Source organism: Enhydra lutris, unplaced genomic scaffold (genome assembly GCF_002288905.1).
Source record: "Enhydra lutris kenyoni isolate GAN:26980312 unplaced genomic scaffold, ASM228890v2 scaffoldscaffold6, whole genome shotgun sequence".
Classification (NCBI taxonomy): Eukaryota; Metazoa; Chordata; class Mammalia; order Carnivora; family Mustelidae; genus Enhydra; species Enhydra lutris.
This window is the reverse complement of record NW_019154090.1, coordinates 44,365,601-44,386,745: the sequence shown is the minus strand read 5'-3', so window position 1 is coordinate 44,386,745 and position 21,145 is coordinate 44,365,601. Positions and strand designations below refer to the sequence as shown.

The window sequence follows — 21,145 nt, the reverse complement described above, 5'->3', positions numbered from 1 at the left end:
GAGCCTTGGCTTCCAATGTGCTTTTGTCTGGGGCTTAATTACGGCTTAAGATTCATTGTATCGCCTGCCTCCCTAACAAAGAGCTACAGTCCTGGGACACAGTGAAGCGCTCAAAAACAAAACCCAGCCATATTTGGTGGGAAAATTTTGATATTTTATAAGTTCTCTATGGTTTATTAAAATTGACAGTATTTCCCAAAGAAAGTTAGATATATCAAGGTCTCACATGGAGGCACAGTTTTTATTTTAATATTCAGTAACTTTTAAATAGCTGCTGTAGGGGCGTCTGGGTGGCTCAGTCGTTAAGCATCTGCCTTCGCCTCAGGTCATGATCCTGGGGTCCAGGATCCAGCCCTGCATTGGGCTCCTTGCACTGCAAGAAGCCTGCTTCTCCTCCCACTCCCCTTGCTTGTGTTCCCTCTCTTGCTGTATCTTTCCCTGTCAGGTAAATAAATAAAATCTTTAAATATAAAATGAAATGAAATAAAATAAATAAATAGGTGCTGTATTTAGTGTAGTTCCCAGTGATGGCAGAGATATTACATTTACTTCCTTTTCCCCAATTTTTCTTATTGTGGTAAAATACACACAGCATAAAAATTTATCATCTTAACCATTTTTAAATGTACAGTTCAGTGGGGCTGTGTATACCCACATCATTGTACAACCATCACTACCATCTGTCTCCAGAACTCTTTTCCTCTTGCAAAACTGAAATTTATGCCTTGTTAAAAAACAAAAACAAAACAAAACAAAAAAACGCCCTTCACTTGGAGAAACCACTGCTGTACTTTCTGTCTCTATGATTTGGACTCCTCTCCGTACCTCGTCTAAGTGGGATCCTACATTGTTTGTCTTTTTATGACTGGTTTACCAAACTTACTTTGTAAAATATATGTCAAAGGTGAGTCAATTTAAAGGAAAAAAAAATGTTAGGTATGTTAATAATAGGCAAGATGATACAAGAATAAGAGAAAAACTGTGGCACAGTTTTGGGCTGAGACAATCTGGATTAAAACAAAAGACTACTTTCCCCGTATTAGTACTTATAAACCTTGCTCTTGGACTCAAGGTGGGGAAGAGGATTCCCCCAAAAGCATCTCTTTGCCATTGCTCAGCTCCCCCCTTGATTGGGTTCAAGCTATTCTGGGGCACCCAGTTGGACAATGGTTCCAACCGCCTTGTCAAACCCAAGGTCAGATCCTGCTCCCTCCCCATCTCCTGCAAGTCATCTTTTGGCACATTCAATCCCTTCAGCCACTGTGTATGCACCTCTGGGGCACTTACCCTATTTTACTCTGTATTGCACTCACTTCTCTCACTAGCCTAGCTTCACCTCAAAGGCAGGCATTGATCTTATACTTCCATGCTGGGAGACTGGTAGGGTTCATCTGCAAACAACAGGTTTATTCCTTTTGAGTGAGGAAGGGGAGAAGCCCAGTGGCAACAAGAAACATCATGGGCGCTGGGTCTCTCCATCAGCATCTTCTTGGGTCCCCCATGCATAACCTCTGATTTAGGCCTTCCCTCAGCCAGGCCAACAATAGAATCCGGCTGCTCAGCTCCAGTCTCTGGAGACAAAAGGTTCTTGTCTCCGTGTTTATCAGGAAATGGGTGGAAAAATCACCACAGCTACCAAGATCCCCCTGGCCTCTGGCCATCTGAAGGCTTGGGGCAAGAAAAGGAAGCATCCTGAATCCTTCCAGAGCAACAAATCCTAAGTGTTTGCAGCTCCTTCCTCATTGTTTATAAATTTCCTTCATGGACAACCCCTCCAACCTCCCACCAGCTGGCAGGGGGTGGCCTTTGGATAGAAAAGTCAACGCTGAGTTTTAGCTGACATCCACTAACACAGGATATTAGTGATACACGTTCCGTCCAAGGTTCCCAAATACAGAATGCCTTATCCCACCACTGGGAATGAGATTTAATTCCAACAAAAGAGGTTGACATGTACCAGCTGGTTGAGCACAGAGAAGACAAGAGTAAAAGAGAAAGGCTGTCTTCTGTTGTGGTATGGAAAAATCCAGAGTGGGAACTGGACACACACACCTACGGGGGGCTTTAGCATTTGGTTGTCAACAAAGTTCGCATTTACCTGGAGTCAGAACGCATCAATGTGAGAACTTCCTGCACACGTGAATCAAGATCAAGGTGCTAAATTTTGTAAGGCATGCATGGTTTAATCTGGTCAAGCCCGATTCTGGCCTCCCTTTGGCTTCATAATCTCCAGTGGTTTGGTAGAAAGAGCACCTGCAGTGAGTTGGAATCAAAGCCTCAGTTGACTCTTCCTGTGAGGCCTTGGCCTATTATTATAGGCAACTCGGACTCAGTTTCCCCTGTCTCTAAAGATAGAGTCTTATTGGAAATAGAATCTATTACTAAAACAGACAAAGCCTAAAAAGAACAGACTCTAAGAGTCAGTCTGGACTGTTCTAGGAACTATGAGTAAAGATTTTGTTGAGATTAATTTCCAGAATGTTTCTTTCATTGTCCCCCAATTTCCAGAAATTCAAAAAAAAGAACACAAGGTGATGTGTTTCCATTCTAGGATACATGAAGATTATTCTATAAACACAGTTCTGGAGCTTTCTTGGGATGGTCCCTGGCAGGTCCTCACAGCTGGAGCATTCTCCATCCACCAATGGGATCTAGTCCCAACCTGGACTCTACTGCTTGCCATCCTCAACTTACAGATGGGATAAAGAAAGGTTGAAAAGCCCTCTCTCTTGGTATTTCTGTAATGGAGGCCTCCCTTCTTTATTCTGCCCATGTGAAGGCTTCAGCCTTCTCACATGATGTTACTTCAGTGGGCTTCAAAGGCAAGAAAGTTGCAGCCTGGGGCATGGCACGCCCAAGGGCTCCGGCTTCCAGCTACACGGGACCAGTAGAGGGGTCATCTTAAGAATTAAGCACCAGGGGCGCCAGTGGGTTAAAGCCTCTGCCTTCAGCTCAGATCATGATCCCAGGGTCCTGGGATGGAGCCGGGCATCGGGCTCTCTGCTCCACAAAGAGCCTGCTTCTTCTGCTCTCTCTGCCTGCCTCTCTGCCTATTTGTGATCTCTTTCTGTCAAATTAAAAAAAAAAAAAAAATCTTAAAAAAAAAAAACAGAATTAAGCACCAGACAGAAGTCGGAGTCTTGTGTCTGTCATGGCCTTGCTTGTGAAGCAATAGATCCTTGTCTACATATCAAAAAGAAAGCAAATACACCCCAAATATTAAGCAGTGGCCAACATGGTAGGCTTGGTGGGAGATGAATCAAGGGCTTCCTTGATCTTTGGAGGAGAGAAGTGAGGGGTCTGCCATCAATGGCTTCTGAAAAAATAGAAGTCGAAGAGGCCCTTATGTGTAAAGATAAGAAAACAACTGCTCGCATGGAAGAGATCTATCTGATAAAAGTTGCTGGTACAAGGACCAGTTCCAATTTCTGTTTCACACACATATATGCACATAGAGCCAATGAAAAATTCCCAGAAAACCTGCCACTTCAATAATACCTACTAGTGGGCATTTGGGTGACTCAGTTGGTTAAACATCTGCCTTCAGCTCAGGTAATGATCTCAGGGTCCTGGGATCGAGTCCTGCATCAGGCTCCCTGCTCAGTGGAGAGCCTGGTTCTCCCTCTGTCTCTCCCTCTGCCTCTCTTCCTGCTTGTTTTCTCTGTCTCTCTCAAATAAATAAAATCTTTTTAAAAAATACCCACTAGTCAATGTCCAGTGTTATCTTACTTTCCATCATGAAAACACTTCTTTAGAATTTGGGAAGCTGAATTCAGCCCCTACTCTGAAATATTTAAGTCTGGAGAGGAAGGGAGGCTCAAATTCATTCTGGTCATACATGGGGCCCTGGTTAATTTCTTGGTTCATAGAAAAATTGCCAGGTGATCTGAGGAACTTTTACCCAAATTCAAGATGGGAAAAGTAATGGGGTGGGGGGAAGGCTATCCCTGTAAGGATCACTGTGTATTTATCTGAATCCAAGGGGTATTAGAGACTCTGTAGCTCAGCTCCCTACTCAAGGTCAAAATGCTAGAAACTGGCAGAACAGGGTCCAACTCTCTGACTCGGGAGGTCTCCTACAGCATACAAGTTGATATTTTAATTTCTCGAGGTCTTTTCTCTTCCTTTAAAACTCCAAAAGGAAAAAGACTAATATATTTTGGGTTCTGAGTTTTATTCCCGTCCTCAACTCTCTCTGCTGCTCTCTGAGAGACAAGGGCTCAGCTTCCTCAAAACGAATGCTAAAAGCACATCACAGAGGATTTTTGTGAAAAATGTTCAGGGCCTTTGGTGATTTTTCCGCTCTATTTACAGAGGGCTAGGAGGAGAGAACAATGCAGAAACGGGACCAAAAATGCCTGTCCGCCTCCAGGCACGAGGAAGCACTGCCATTTTCAGAGCGGAGAAAGAGCTGGTAACTTTTATGGCTTATGAACTTCCTGTCATTGAATCTCCAGTTAGAGATGAAAAGGATAGATATGGAGCCAACGTTGGCAGGGGCCTTCACGGGTTCCGGTAAAACTAAGAAATAGAAACAAAGAACACGTTGTCCTGGCTGCCCCTGGAGCTGAAAATAGGAGAAGGAGCCAGGCAGGCTGGAAGTCTTGGCCCACTGACCTTTGACCCTGAGCAGTGGCATGCACGAGGCTTCGCAGAAAGGGCAAGCACTTCATGGATTTGCAGTTCTTAGTGTTTACGTGCTATTGGTTACACGAGTGTTATTTCGCAGCTGGGATAAATCACCACTGCCTTCTAATCAAGCAAATATTTCACGGCAGAATCAACTACCAATGTAATAGCAAGCTAAGGTCTGTAAGGGGTAAAGTGTTTCTAAGCAAGAGTAGGCCATCATTAAAATTGTGTGCCCAAGAGTACTGTGGACACTGAAGCCAGCCACTAAACTGGAAGGTCATAACCTTCGACAAAAATGGGATCAATTCCTAGGATACACTGCATTTTTAGGATGATCAGAAACACCCTTGTTAAATCTGTGAAAATCATGCATGATCTGCCATCTAAATGCACAGAAACAATGAATCCTGGAATACTACATCAAAAACTAATGAAGTACTCTATGGTGACAAACATAACATAATAAAAAATAAATGCAAAGAAAAACACTGGAGGGATACACACAAAGGAAAAGAAATGTGACAGTCAAAAAACAATCAAAAGTGGTTTCGTCTCAGGGATTCATGGTAATCTTTTTATTTTTTATATTATGCTTTTTCTATAAGGTACATGTCCTACTTGGTCATCAAAAAAATAAATCATAGGGGCGCCTGGGTGGCTCAGTGGGTTAAAGCCTCTGCCTTTGGCTCAGGTCATGATCCCAGGGTCCTGGGATAGAGCCCCACATCTGGCTCTCTGCTCAGCAAGGAGCCTGCTTCCTCCTCTCTCTCTGCCTGCCTCTCTGCCTACTTGTGCTGTCTGTCAAATAAATACATAAATATTTTAAAAAAATCATAAATGTTCTTTTTAAAAACCTTCCCCCAATATAATAGATATCACCAATCAAAACAGACTAAAAAGGTATTTGGGCATTTTTGATCTGGAGGCTTACCTCATTCTTTACTTAAGATTAATGTGGGGGCTCATCTTTCCTAAAACCACCTCTTCCCTGGAATTACCTGCTTCGTCCATCAGGTTCCAGAACATCTAGTATACTCCACTATTACATCCATTGCATTCTATTATACTTCTTTACAATACTTCCTCCCTGCAGGATCCACTGTCCAGGTATTTAAACAAACAGCACCTACTTAATACATATTTTCTTTAAGTTGAACTTAATTGTTGCTACATTGGTAACAGTATAAGCAAAGAGTTGGTTCAATCCTCATAGAATTCTTTGAAACCATTTCCCAAACACCCAGCAGCGGCTTCAAATCAAGAAACAGTTTGCGGGGGCGCCTGGGTGGCTCAGTCGTTAAGCATCTGCCTTTGGCTCAGGTCATGATCCCAGGGTCCTGGGATTGAGCATCAGGCTCCTTGCTCAGTGGAAAGCGTGCTTCTCCCTCTCCCAATCCCTCTGCTTATGTTCTCTCTCTCTCTCTCTCTCTGTCACTGTAAATAAATAAATTTTAAAATCCAAATCAAATAAATAAATAAATAAATCTTAAAAAGAAAAGAAACAGTTTGGGGGGGTTGGGGATGAATGAAACTAGTCATAGGAGAATATCCTCAATGGGCATTATAGGAAAATTCAAGTAATCTCTACACCCAACACAGGGCTCAAGTTCACGAACCCGAGATCAAGAGTCACACGCTCATCTGACTGAGCTAGCCAGGTGGGCCAAAGAAACTACATTTCGATAATACAAAACACCCATTTCAAGAGGTCTAAGATGCTGCAAGATATACCCAGTACTCTGTGGCCAGTGATTACTGTCAGCTTCCCAGGTTCTGCTGAAACAGACACGAGCTCCTGGGAAAGGAGGAAAACCAGCCTCTGTGACAGATGCCACTTGTTCTAGGACAGTGGCCCACTTTCAGATGCTGTGGGACCTACGGATGGGCTCCTGGCACCTGATCCAGTGGCCTGTGACACATGCAGCTTTGCAGACATGGCAAAAGAGGGAATATTTGCTTTGCTAGCTGAGTACCCACAACACAGACATTGTGAGAAGACAAAATGCAAACTGATTTCTGCATATAATGACTTAACCTTGCTTCCTGATGACCTCATGAATACAGTCTGGAAAAATCTTTTAAAAAGCAGGTATAGATTTACCAAGAATGATCGCTTTGTATCTGACTTTTCAAGAGGAAAGATGGAATGGAATAATAGGGAGTAACATTAAATTCTGTGTCTGAAGTCACTGCAGTTGAGAACATGTATTTAAAAGAAAAGAACATGTATTTTTTTAAACATAGGAAGCAGCATTGGATGCAGATGTATCCTGAGTTTCAGAGAAGAATTAGAACTCTCACTACAGCTCTACTGGTTTTATGCACATATATTTCTTAGTTATGATGTGGCTAATGGCCTGGTCAAATTAATTCATGAGATGCTGAATACTTCAGCATGTAAGTATTGAACAAAGTAAAGCATAAAACAAAAGAATCCAAGACATGGAGAGTATTTCATTGGTGGGGTTTTTTTTTTTTCTGTTACAAGTTTATGATCTAAGATTCATAAACAGAAATATAAACAATAAAAGATACATATGTATTTATACTCATAATTTCTAGATTGTCTTCTCTTTTTATCTCCTCCCCCCAAATATTCCTTTCCATAACTTCATGCTTTCCATAAATATCACCCAATGAACTGGCTGTAAACATGGCTCATGTCTTTAGCCTTGAACTTAAACATGCAAGAATTATAAAATGATGTTCTGTTACAACTAAAGAGTTCCCATTCTTGACTCCCACAGTACTGAGATCAGTACTTGAGTCACAACATACAGGTACCCTTACCTGTCTTCACCCATCATGTTTCCAGAAGCTCTAAATCCACACACCCATCCAGATAACTAAAATGAAAAAGCAGCCAATTCCACGTGTAGACCAGGAGAACAAAACATTTGGAGCTCCCATGTTCTGGTGGTGGTGGAAGTGTGAATGACTCTACTGACTGGAAAATTCTTGAGCACCATTTACTGACATTGAATATTTAACCATCCAACAACCCAACAACCCCACTCCTATATTCCTAAGTGAGGTGTGTCACCAAAAATCATGCACAAGAATGTATGTAGCAGCATTACTCAAAATAGCCCCAAAGTGGAAACAATTCAAATATCCATTAATGGTAGAATGGGTAAACTAATTGTGTCAGGTTTGCACAATGGAATAGCACACAAGACGTCAAACAAAAGAAGTCAAGAGTTAAAAGAGCACATGCTGTATGATTCCAGAGATATGAAGCTCAAAACAGGCGAAATGAATCTATGGCAATAGAAGTGAGGAGCGTGTTTCCTCTCAGGGTGCACAGCACGTCGGGGGTTGCTGAGAATGTTCTGTTTCTTGATCTGGGAGCTGCTATGTGGTATGTTTCCCATTGGAAATTCATCTAGCTGCATGATTATTGGTGCGCTTTTCTTAATCATATTTTAATTCAGTGGAAAGTTTTGTTTTTGCTTTTGTTTTTTTGAATAAAGCAGCACAAAGTGAGGATGGGTTGCTCCAGAAGGACATAGAGCAACTACTACAGTCACCATGGTACTTCGGGAGACATACTGGAGTAAAACACTGGGAATCTCTTCCCCAAACTGTAAGCCACTGATCTTCTCTTCTGACCTTGTGTTCTAACATCAGTCAAGTGGGAAAAGTGAAGGGTGGTACCAGGGACCAGCAATCTGAGATTCTTGGGGTATGAGTATCAATGCGTAGCTGTTGGGAAGCTGAGAACTTCCTGGGGCACACAGACCCTTCCAGTGGTGATGACCAACTGCTACACTATAGGAGTGGGCAGAGCTGGCCAAGGTATTTTTGAATTCTTCATGTCTGATTCCAGGGTGGGGGGAGGGCAGGTTGGGGGTAGAGTTTCAAAACCCTGGGCATCCCCCTCAGCGATCTACTCAGGCTGGAGTGCACCAGCAAGGTGACAAGAGGAGTGAGGGAAGTGAGGACGAGGGCAAACAAAGGTAACAATTTGATGACCTGGTCCAGCCAGGTTCCCCGCCAACTACCCCCACCCCCGCAGCCTGCAAAGCCAGCCTGAGCCTCAGCTCATGAAGTTGCCTGTTGCTCAATCCCTCTATTCTACCTGAGGACAAAGGGAACTTCAGAGACTTGTCTTAGCCTAGAGGTGATGGGTCCAGATTGGCCCATGGGGGTGGAGCACTGCCTACAGCAGGCCTGCTGTGCTGGCTCCAACTACAAGCAGACTACAAAATCATGGGGGAGGGAGAGGAAAAGCACAAAGCCTTTATTTCTTCACACTCTAGTCTTGGGGGCAATGAAGTGGAGAGAAGGAGGAAATAAGAAATAGCAGGAACAAGAAATCCTTGATCCCTCTCCTGGATTCCTAGCCTTTTTTTGGTAAAATGTTAGCAGAGGGCATGGAATTGATTTAATCAGATGCTCCTCTATTGGCAGGTGTTTACAACAGGCTAGAACCCAGAAGTGATGGGGGAAGCGTGGCTGGCATATAACAGGAAGGTGCCCTGGGCCCTCTTCTTTGCTAGGAAACCAGCTTAAGGCCCATCACACATTTTCAACTTCTGATTTTTTTTTTTTTTAATGCACCAGCTAACTGCTTTACAGGGTAATGTCTTGTTTCTGCAAGAGGTTTCTGATACTTTAATAACTTTAGAATCTCCAAAGGGCTGGCATCATGCATTCATCCATCCAAATACTTACTGAGTGTATGCTACACGCCAGACACTATTCTAAGGCCAAACCCACACTCTCAATGCGCTTCCCTCCAAGTGCTGAGAGGCAGAAAATGCACAATTTAAGCAAGTGACCATGTATGTCAATCTGTACAAGTTTTATGAAGAAAAATCAAGTCAGCTAAGGTGACAGAAGAAATGAGGGTCCCAAGATGAATGCTTCCTGGAGGAAGGGCCTTCTCGGCAGAGGGAACAGTAAGTGCAAAGGCCAAGAGGCCTTTGCCTTCTGGGGAAGGAGCCAGTGGGGCTGGAGCCCAGGGACAGAGAAGGAAGAGGATGTAAGAAAGGAGGGTCTGGGGATGTGAGGAGTCAGAGCCTGAAGCGTCTCAAAAGCCATGGTGATGATTCTGACTTTAATGAATGAAAAATACTGAAGGGCTCTGAACAAAAGTGACATGACTTGGATTTGGGTTAACGAAAGTCAGATCCTTCTCTACGCTGCTTAAATAACAAGCCAGGGAAGGCAGGACGGGTGAAAGCAGAGGCCTGGGCAGGTGTCTCCTGCAGTGGTGCTAATGGGGGAATCTTAGCAGGTAGAACTGCCAGGGTCTGGAGATGGATGGAGCACAGGTATGAGAGATGGAAAGGCAAGAGGGATGGCTGTGAGGCCCAAGCAACTACAGCCACGGTCACTGGGATGGGGAAGACCAAGGAGGAAGCAGGGTTGTGAAAGGAAGCCAAGGACTCAGTCTTGGTCTTTGTAAGTTTGAGATACCAGAGGTCAGGCTGAATAGACAGCTAGATGCAAACATCTGGATTGAAAATAGGACCAACCTGGGGATATAATTCGGGAATCACCAATATACACAGGGTATCAAAGCCACAAGACTGGAAGGGATTAACTATGAAATTACCAAGTTCTCTTTTATAAACAACATATGGTATGTACTCTCTGCCAGCATTGTGCGAAGTTCTTTACAGCTATTAACTCACTTAATCTTTCTCACTATTAACTCACTCAATCTCTCTTGCCACCCTCAAGTCTTGCCACCCTCAATGAGTGTGAATATCCTCATTTCACTGATATGCACATGGAGGCACGGAGGCTTTTAAGTATCTTGCTCAAGGTTAGTAGGAGAGAGAAGAGGCCCTGGGGAGAAGAGAGGCTGTAGGCTTGAGCTCTGGGTGCTCCGGGGTTAGGAGGTGAGGGAGGTGAGGAGGAACAAGTGGAGACTACAAGCAGCAACAGGTGGAGAGAGGAAACCAGGGAGTTTGGTGTTCCCAAAGCCAAGCCAGTCGAGGGTACCCGGAAGGGAAGGTAGATCAACCGTGTTGGAAGATACTGACATGTCAGGAGGTCAGAACTAACCACTGGATAGAAAAGTACCATCTTTTTTCCCACTAGCCTGGTTTTGAAATTAACTTCCTCCCATTTTTGAATGCAGGCAACAAATCCCAGTCATCTGCACAGTAGCTGAGACTCTGTCACCAGCAGAACCCCCAAACATTTTCATTGTTGGTGAGGAAGTACTATTTCTGGCCATCTTTGCTCCCAGATGACAGTAGTTCCTAGACCTTGTTATTTAATGTGTTAATAAAGAAGTACCCATGCTATGAAACCATGCATTTTAAGAATTCTGATCATTCTACTGCCATAGAATTATTTTCCCTATGTCCTCCTGCATATTTTATTTATGCATTTAACATATTAATCTGAGAAAGGGGTCCATGAGCCATGAAACGGTTAAAGACTATCTCAATATTAACCACAAAGGAGCAAGCAAAAGACAGTGCAGGTAGAGGAACAGCCTTCCTAACCTAGGGCACCAGTGTGGCACTCAGCCCAGTGTTCAACAAATGAAGGGACAAAGACACTTTGTGGTGACTGTGGCTGGGGTAGATGAGGCTGTTACCACAGCTCACACTCGCCGAGGATGCCACAAAGGAAGGCGATGTCTCTGCATCTGTGCAGCAACCAGAACATGCCCAGCCAAAGTCCCGGGGTGGCGGGGGGGAATCCCCCTTCTCTCTGCAGGGGTTTCACTTGTGGTGGCTACCCTGCTCTCACCACCCCCTTTCCTTTCCTTCCATCTGTCATTTGAACTGCTCTGTGCCAGGCTGCCCTGCTGTTTCCCTGTGGCCAGAGCTCTGTTCTGCTTTCATTTTGGGAACGACAGAAGGTCCTCTCTATCTTACCTCTCCAATATCTGACCACCTAGACATCGCCAGGCAAAATAGAGGAATTAATAGCGAAGTCACCACTCCCAGCTTCGGCAAAATCAGCGAGAGACCCCAGCACAGAAGCCCATAGCCTCATTAGTCAGAAAAGTCCCACATCGGTAGAATGAGGGCCCTCCCGGAGGTTCAGCTCTGAGGGTAGTTAGGAGAGTCAATGAGCTGGCAGCCGTGACGCACTTAGAACAGTGGCTGGAACATGGTAAACACCGTACACATTGTTCAAAAAAGACAGTCTTGCCTTTTCTCTTTCTTCCCCACTGAAAAAAGCAGCAAGTAAAATGCATCTGAAATCTCATGAATTCATTGCTAACCAACATAGCATTTAAGAGTAAGTGACATTAATCGGAAAAACATTGCTATTATGGAATGCTCACAGTCATTCTTAAATTTGAAAATAAAAAGATAGCGATGTTAATGACAAGATGGCAGCCCAGCTCTCCCAGCCTGGTACCTACAGCAGTCAGACATCGAGATCGTGATGTGATGGCCGCTGACACAACATCACGTCTTCTAGCAAACCTAGCATCCCTGGCCCTTGCACATGGGATGGTGGGGGGAAGGGGATACTGCCACTGGTGTCCATCACCGGCAGAGTTTGGGGACTATCTGCAGTGCTATGTTCCCTGGATGGAGGAGAAATCAGCCACTGAAGCTCTCTTCTTTGCCCTTTGACACCAACCCGGACTCCCACTTCAAGCTCAACAACGCAAAGGGGAAAGGGAAATCCCCTGACTAAAGGTCCACTTCCATTGAGTTTGGCGTTATTCTGAGTGTGAGGTGGAGAGTCTTTAATCAAAAATCACTGCACGTTTGTTCAGTTGATGGAGAAAAAAGTCAGCCACTGAGGTCCAGGGAAATCAGACAGAATGCCTGGGTGCTGCCACAAGAAGCGTGGGGACCATCTGGTCTACCCCCTGGCTTTTTTTTTTTTTTTTTTTTTCCCCTATAGAGAAGGGAAGGAAATGAAGGGCATGTGGCATTTTCACAGCTAAGGGGGAATACGGTTCCTCCAGAAACAGAGGAAAGTTAAGCCACTGCCTTCCAGCTGCAAAGTGCCTCCTTCAATTGCCTACTCTCCCTGCAGTCTAGGGCAGGGAACAAGTTGGGCTGGTTTGAAACTTGCCTGGGCAACCAGCACCACCTGGTTCCCCTGCCCTTGCAGGATTCCTGCCTGTCTCGTGACCCGTGAGCAAAAGCCACTCCGTGAAGCTCACCTTCACACTGCATCAGGCTCCCTCGACCCATTTCCTGGGAAAAGAGGGGAAAGCTAAGAATGACCCTGGGCTCGCAGGCACCTGGTGTCTGCATCATTTTTGTAGTGACTATATTCTGTTGCCTTTGCTAGCAATGAATTGCAGTATCCAGGAGCTAAGATGTGGTTGGAGGGACCTCCTCCAACCTACCACCCCCACCCACCCTGACCTCTGCACTCCCATTTCCCCGATAAAGACCTGTCCCTTACAGTTTACTCAGATCAGGTGCGACATGAACACAACACGTCGAGCTTAACAAGCATCACATGTTGCCCCCCATGTTTCTTAGTTATTTACAACCACATCCCAACTCTAACACACTGGGTCATATCTTAGACTAATGGCTATGGTTAAGAACTGGGTATTTTTCTGACCTGAGAACGCAAAATGAGTCCATCCTCCTTAGGACGCCCCTTTAAGCCTTCTGGAGACTGACACGGGCTACACTGAATTCTATTTTGCACGCGGAGGATCCTGCTGCGTTATTGTTTCCAACACTGTGAGTAGGTGGATACGACAGACAGAACTTTAGGTTTCCGGGTTCTGGTGCCAGGAGGCATTGAGAGTGTGTAAAGTTCAAGTGCCTTCAAAGTGATTAAAATAAACAGACAACTGGTTCCTGGGCCACTCCCACCTCCTACAGAGAGCTTCATCGGGACAGGCCACCACACTCCCAGTTCCCAAACTTCTGAGAAGCCACCGAGACGGCAGTCCTCGTAGCTGCTAGGGTCCACTTAGCCCCCATCTGACGCCCGGCACCTGATCGTCTCTGTCACCTGTGGGCTTTGCTGGGCTCCAGTCCATTCTCCAGGCTGACATCTGTCTGCACCATCTCCTGTTTCAGTTCTCCGATCTCCGAGACGATTGTGTCAATGAGCTATTCAAAGACAAAATAGTGTGACGTCAGGCAGTGGAAGAGGCGTGCCCAGAGCCCGGGAGCTTCAGCCGCTTCCACAGGAGCGCAGAGAAGACCACCTCTTTTTTTTTTTTTTTAAATCCCGGCTGTGTGAATTTCCTCTGCCCAGAGGAAAGAAAATAAAGACGGTGGGAGCAGCTTTTTCTTAAAAAAAAAAAAAAAAAAAGAGGAAGAACTTAGGTTTCAGTACTGCCCTAAGAAAAAGGATATGACACCCAGTTTGGTTTCTCAACATGAATACAAAGAGGAATAAACAAATCCTGGTAAAAACCAGGCTTCCACATTCATTTTGTCAAAGTCAAAACTCAAGAGGAATTCCCTGAATTAAAATTTATACAATCATGGCTCTGGCTATAGAAATAAGCATATTTGTTTTTGTTTTGTAAAGATTTTAGTAATTTGAGAGAGAGAGAGCATAAGCAGGGGCGGGTGGGGGGAGAAGGGCAGAGGGAGAGGGAGAAGCAGACTCCCCGCTGAGCGGAGGGGCCGATGCAGGGCTCCATCCCAGGGCCCTGAGATCATGACCTGAGCCGAAGGCAGATGCTTAACTGACTAAGCCACCCAGGCACCCCAGAAATAAGAATATCTAAAAGACATATATAGTTTGCAATCAATTTCTAGACATTAAGTTACTCATCCTATTCTTTGCTTTTTATTTATTTTTTTAATAAAGAAGACTGTTCGGGGAAAGGGAAGAGAGAGGGAGATGTGCCCTCCTCTTGCAGAAGGTTCATGTGTGCTTGTATCCTCTACCCACACACCTGAGGAGAGCCTACATCAGTCCCCGACGGCTGGCCTAAACTCTTGAGCCCACCGAACCCCTCAGCCAACAGAATCCTTCCCAGTGCTAACTAGGCACTCTCTGTGTCCAGCCCTGTTCTCATAGTACATCACTGCTCATTAATTTTTAAAAATTATAGTTATCTTTTACATATTATTTATGTCATCATGTAATAGATTCAATAGTTTCAAAAGAAATATTTTTTTAAAAATTTCTCCATTTTAGGGGCACCTAGGTGGCTCAGTGGGTTAAGTTTCTGCCTTCAGCTCAAGTCATGGTCTCAGGATCCTGGGGTCAAGCCCCTCATCGGGCTCTCTGCTCAGCAGGGAGCCTGCTCCCCCCCTCTCTCTGCCTGCCTCTCTGCCTACTTGTGACCTCTCTCTCTGTCAAATAAATAAATAAAATCTTTTAAAAACTTCTCCATTTTAATTCCCAACACAGCAAGCATCTATAGCTATAATCCAAATGAACACAAGCTCTTTGGGGCCCTCCATAATTCTTAATAGGATAAAGGGATCCCAGGGCTCTAAACTCTGACAATCACTATTCTAGCTAAAGATAAGTGTTGTCTTTCCTCAGCATATTTATCCCACCCGAGCACTGGCCGAAACTTCATCTAAGCTTACAGGCTGTTCTAAACTTTGACCCCATCTATTCATTCAGTAATTCAACAAACCTTTATGGGCACCCACTTCATGGCAGGTGCTAAAAGCATGAAAGTGGACAGTTCTCACAGAGATGATATTCTGGTAGAGCACAGACCACAGCCCTGAATACTGAGAAGTGCCAGGTTGAAAACAGAACAGGGTGATGCTGGAGGGGGCAGCTAAGTGGCCACCACTCTAGGTAGGATGGGCTGGTGAGGGTGGATCTTGGAGGAAGTGATGGAACCCTGAAGGAGGGAGCCATGAAGAGATCAAGGGGAGATCCCTCCATACAGAGAAAGTCCCAGAGGCTGGGGAAGCACATGTCAGGAGAGGGAGGACCAGAGCTCATTGGCATTCTAGATCACAGTACCCATACATTTGAATTTTCTACACGAAGAACCATGAAAGGGCTTTAGGAGGGGAAGAAACTTTGTTTGTTTTAGGTTCTAAAAAGATCACTTTGGCTGTTGGCTAGAGGAGAAGCGGCAAGACCAGTCTGGAGGCAACCAGTTTAGATACAGGCAAGAGAGGTCCAGTGGCTTGGACCAAGGTGGTAGCAGAGGCATTCGAAAGAAGGGGGGATATCCAAGAACAGTTTAACACAGAAATTGATAGACATTGGTGGACTTGATGTAGGAGTAGTAGGAAGAGAACACTCAACAGAACTCCTAAGATTTTGACTTGATTATCAGATAGAGGAGAGTGCCCCTGACTGACATGAGGAAGGGTCAGGTTTGAGGAAGAAATCGAGTTGGATATTAGGTCAGTTATGTCTTGATTTTCTTATTTGCCATTAAATAAATTTGGTATGTAGTTTTTGACATTCAGTATGGAGATATTTATACATTTGGGTCAGTGGCATATGTGCTGGCATCCCAAAGCCCTGTCACAGGGAGAGATGATCTGAGGGGAAAGTGGACATGGAGAAGGAGTCCCTGAAAATAGCTCTGCATGCTCCCAATGCTTGGAGGTCAGAAGAAGGGAAGCCAGCCAGATCCTCCATGCTTAAGCCATCCTTGCTGTGTGTGTCTAGGATGCAAGCTGTAGGTGAAAATTCTAGAAGCACTGTGGACCTGGAAGAGAAAATGACCAGGTTATCCTTTTTATATATATACCCCACTGGCAAAAATTTAAAAGCCTGATAATATTTGAGAATATGGGAAAACAGGAACCCCAAGTCCTGCTAGAGGAGTCTTATTTGCAGAGCCCACTTTGAAGAGCAATATGGCAACATCTTAGAGAGTCAGAGACACACAGACCTCCTAGATATGCACTCTAGAGAAATCCAGGCACATGGGTGTAAGGAGACTTTTATGAGAATATTTGCTGCACCATTATTTTTAAGAACACCAAATTATAAGCACTTAGATGCCCATCAATAAGAGAATGGGTAAACTGAGGTATAGAATACTATTCAGCAGTTAAAATTAATGAACCAGAGCTATCAGTATCAACACATATAAACAGAAATGCTCAAAAGCTTCTCATAAAAGCAAAAAAAAAAAACTTGAAAAGGGTTACATTCAGTATATAAAGTTTAAAGCCATTCAAAACTGTACAATACTATAGTGTTTATAAATATACACATAGACAACTCCAATGCGTGATATGGGGGTTATAATCTTATTCCACGATAGTGGTTACCTCTTGAGGAGAATGGATGAAGATGTTCACAGGTCAAGGGGCTCAATGACTATGAGATTTTATTTCTTAAAATGAAATGGCAAAATGATAAGATATGACAGAGCTGAGTGACATGTGCTTAGCAGTATATGTGAGTTTTTGTATCTTTATTCATAATCAAAATTCTTAGGAAAAGAAAAAGGGGTGCAGTGTATGAAAATGGAAGGAGATGGAAAGATTGAGAAGGTGGGCACGAGTGGGGTGAGCAAAAGCAGTCTGAGTATCTGCGCTGAAGGTCCCCCAATCTGGGCTGGGTCATCCTCCCATTCTGGGCCATGGCTATTGTCCTGGCCAGGAAGTCACACACAGGAGAGTCACCCACGGCCTCGGGAAAATCTGGGAGAAAGAGTTCCCATCCCCAGCAAGGAGATAGGTCACTAGGCAAATCAGCCTCTCCACCCTCAGTCACCTTCACGGCCACCATATTAATGTGAACGTGAGCATAGTCTTCCCCAGGAAAAGCCCTTGACCTTCTCTGGCCAGACTGTCCCTCTTGAACACCTGGTGTTTGTCCTGGTATCAATGACTGGATTTGAGATGTTTCCCAAATTTGCCCAGACACATTTGTGTTTATTTGTGTTTTTGATACCTGTAGATGTTTGTTCACATCTTTTATGCTCTTAATACTCTTTATCTTTAAGGACAGGCAGAGATAACCTGCCATCCACAAAGGGAGGGAGGCAGTTTTAAGCTTTCTCATGTTAAAGACAACTGCAGTTTCTACAGGAGTGCTTTAATCAAAATTGGTGTTGCAATCAACACTTCTCCAAATCCACTTACACAACCCCAGGCCCACCACATCCCTGCAGCCATCTAGAATTCCTACCAGACAGGGAAGGGGCTGCTTAAGCATCCGGCAGGTGCACACCATTCTTCACTACTCTATCTATCTGCCCAGGACGTGTGGGGACACTTGGGAAGGTCCACGGGGCCAAGCGGCTCATGCTCTTACTTCTAAGACAGGACATCAGAGTGCAGGCCACCAAATTCGTGAGATAGTGGTTCTACCAAAAACACAGTATCTGTATCATTTCCAGAAAACCAAGCTGTGACGAAGGCCACAAACCAGGAGATAGACCCGGAAAAGCACTGGCCATCAGAGTCCATTCTGATAAAGCCAGGACATCAGTCTGTGCTTGTTACCTCCCACAAAGAGGTGGCGTGCTTGCCTTCCCATGCAGGGACAGACCAGGCTTCTGTGCACAACAGGAGAGAGGGAGGCAAGCCCGGGATTGGGTCTCTGGGTCCCCTCCCTCATTCTACTCAGCAACCTCTGTTCACCCCTCTCCCTCCCAGGTGAGCATTTGTGCATAATAAAGTAGGTGGGTGGAGACTGAACTGTTCACCTACGTGATTTCCATGCCAGTTGGCATCCAGGCCAAGGGCAAGAGCAGTGCTTAAGAAGGCCCAGGTTCTCTCCTCTGAGATCATACCCAGGGCTCAGCCCGGGCAAGGCTGGGCGTGCCTTGTCCCAGGCTAGAGTGGGAATCTACACTAATTTGTACCACTTTGTAATCATTCTGGTAATCTCCCCATAGGCGGGAACCTCCTTTGAGGGGCCACACTGCCAGCGGCAGCTCTGTACACTTTCAAGGATGTCTGGTTGCAGCAACTGCCTGGTAGTTTGGCAGCACGGACAGTGCTGAGGGCACCAGCTTGGGGCTCAGAGAGACCCCCACCTTCACCCATGCCCCCAGCCCGGTGGTTGTGTCCTGAACCTTGTTACTAATTGTGAGCCTTGCCACGAAGCAGAGTGATACTAGAAGACACTGCAAATAGACACAGACACCTGCCAGCCTGGAAAGAGGCCATTTCATTACCGGGAACAGACCGGGATCTACAAAAGACCAGCATTTGTGGTATCCAGTCTTCCTCTGACAGCGGCCCAGAAGTCTCTAATCCCAACATCTGCCCACTATATGCCTCTTTTCCGTGACCGAGGTCAGAAGTCTTGATACCATCCATCCCTGCTCCCACGGGATGCTGGAGGGACTCCACATCTTGTGTTCTTTCTTTTAGGGTTAGATAAAGGAGAAAAAAATCTCTTGAAGGCCAAGAGGAGAAAGTGTTTACAGAGCAAGTTCTGATAAGGAGCTCTTCAAATGGTGAGGCAAACTCAGGAATGTTATTGTGCTTTGCAAAAGGGATGTGTTGCTGATATGGTGAGGACTTGAAAGCTAGGGTGTGGGAAAAGTCAAGTGTTTTGCTCTCAGCTCTGGAATTTCTATTCCCCTAGTGTAGCTGCTTGGCCTTGGGGTCTGTTGGGCCTCAATAGCCCCATCAACTCTGTGGGAGCAGACCTACCTCCAGGTCACGAGAAACCCTATCACCCAAACAATCCCTCTCCTGTCTATTTTGGTGAGCTGGGGGAGCCTCGTGGGTTGGTGGGTACATCCCATGTTTGGGGCTCCTCTAAAGAAGTCTGGAAAATAATGGGTTCCTTATCAACCTTCAGATGATCTTTGCTCCAAGGAATTGTCACCACAGAAACAAACAAAATAATGAAGGCTTCCTTCCACTTGCAGAGGAATGTCTAGAAAATGCTGACAGGGCATCTCAAAACCCTGTCTTTTTTTTTTTTTTCCCTTTCTAAACTTTGTATGCCACACCCACGAGGGTGTTTGCATTTATATTTTTGAAATTTAATTATAATTGCATGAATACATTCTCATTGAAAAACACAAATTGTTGTCATTAAAACTAATCTGCCTTGACCATCACCCATAATCCTTTTCACTACCCAGAGGTAACAACTGTTACCAGTTTTGTGCACACCATTCTCCAATGGTATCATTCTGTGCTTTCTCTACCCAATGGAATTGTACTGATGCATTGTCCTGTGCTTCCCTTATTTTACTCAATGAAACGTGGGATTTATCTACATTGATATATGAAGCCCTAGCTCATTCACTTTTTTACAATTTTTAAAAAAATTATTTAAATTCAATTAACTAACACACAGTGTATTATTAGTTTCAGACGTAGAGTTCGGTGATTTATCAGTTGCATATAACACCCAGTGTTCATTATATCATGTGCCCTCCTTAATGCCCATCACCCAGTTACCCCATCCCCCTACCCACCTCCGCTCCAGCAACCCTCAGTTTGTTTCCTGAGATTAAGAGTCTCTTATGGTTTGTCTCACTCTCTGGTTTCATCTTGTTTCATTTTTCTCTCCCTGCCCCTATGATCCTCTGTTTTGTTTCTTAAATTCCACACATGAGTAAAATCATATAATTATCTTTATCTGATTAACTTATTTCGCTTAGCATAATATCCTCTAGTTCCATCCATGTCTTTGCAAATGGCAGGATTTCTTTTTTTCATGGCTGAGTAGTATTCCATTGTGTATCTATAGTGGTATATTTATCCATTTATCTGTCAATGGACATCTGGGCTCTTTCCATAGCTTGGCTATTGTGGACATTGCTGCTATAAACATTGGGGTACACGTACCCCTTCGGATCACTACATTTGTATCTTTAGGGTAAATATCCAGTGGTTCGATTGCTGGGTTGTAGGGTAGCTCTGTTTTCAACTTTTTGAGGAACCTCCACACTGTCTTCCAGAGTGGCTTCACCAGCTTGCATTCCCACCATCAGTGTAGGAGGGTTCCCCTTTCTCTGCATCCTTGCCAACATCTGTTTTTTCCTGACTTATTCGTTTTAGCCATTCTGCCTAGTTCATTCATTTTAAGTGGGCTAGGGCTATGCCACATGGGGATATACACAGGGATAAACCATGTATCCATTCTATTTTGACAGACACTTAAGTCATTTCTAGTGTTTTGCTGTCACAAGCAGGACTGCGCTAAACACCTCTGTGTACTGTGTGAAACCTCATAGAAAACGCTGAGCTCCACTCATGTAAGAGGTTATAAGGTGGCACTATGTGGCTCTCCAGGTGGCCATGCCAAGCTATACTGCCTCCACCATCTTTGAAAGTGACCCCCTCATTTGTCAGTGTTTGATTTATGAAACTTTTAAGCTTTGGCCAATCTGATGAGCATAAGTGACTTCTTAATGTTTTAATGTGCTTTGCTTGGATTACATTTTTTTGTTGTTCATTTGTATTTCCTCTGTTGAGGAACTGCCTGTTCATTTATGTTGCCCATCTTGGGGTTTCCTGGTTTCTCTCAGACTGTGCGAGTTGTCGATCTGCATCTCTTGTCTCAAATATTTAGAAGATTTTCTCTCAGATTGTTTTTTAAAATTTCCTTAAGCTTTTAATGTTGACAGAATCAAAAATTTTTTTATTATGGCTTTTGTTTATTGACCCTTGCCTAGGAAGACCTTTTTTTTTTTAAAGATTTATTTATTTATCTTAGAGAGAAAGACAGAGTGAGC

General features: G+C 44.4%; 1 protein-coding gene across 3 annotated transcripts in view; it reads right to left on the bottom strand.

The window, feature by feature from the left end:
• LOC111141697 (Ras and Rab interactor 2) overlaps positions 1–21,145 on the bottom strand; it is a 178,650-nt gene that overhangs the window by 51,875 nt on the left and 105,630 nt on the right. The window contains exons 1-2 of one of the 3 annotated variants that reach the window (XM_022494463.1): positions 13,549–13,610; positions 13,147–13,269 (exon numbers count right to left, since the gene is read on the bottom strand). The exons of 1 other annotated variant lie outside the window; for it this stretch is intronic. In XM_022494463.1, the coding sequence (XP_022350171.1) occupies positions 13,147–13,169 (23 nt within the window). In that variant the 5' untranslated portion in view covers positions 13,170–13,269; positions 13,549–13,610. Of the gene's footprint in view, positions 1–13,146; positions 13,270–13,548; positions 13,650–21,145 lie in introns of those variants that run through there. One more of the 3 variants, XM_022494462.1, reaches the window with a different exon arrangement.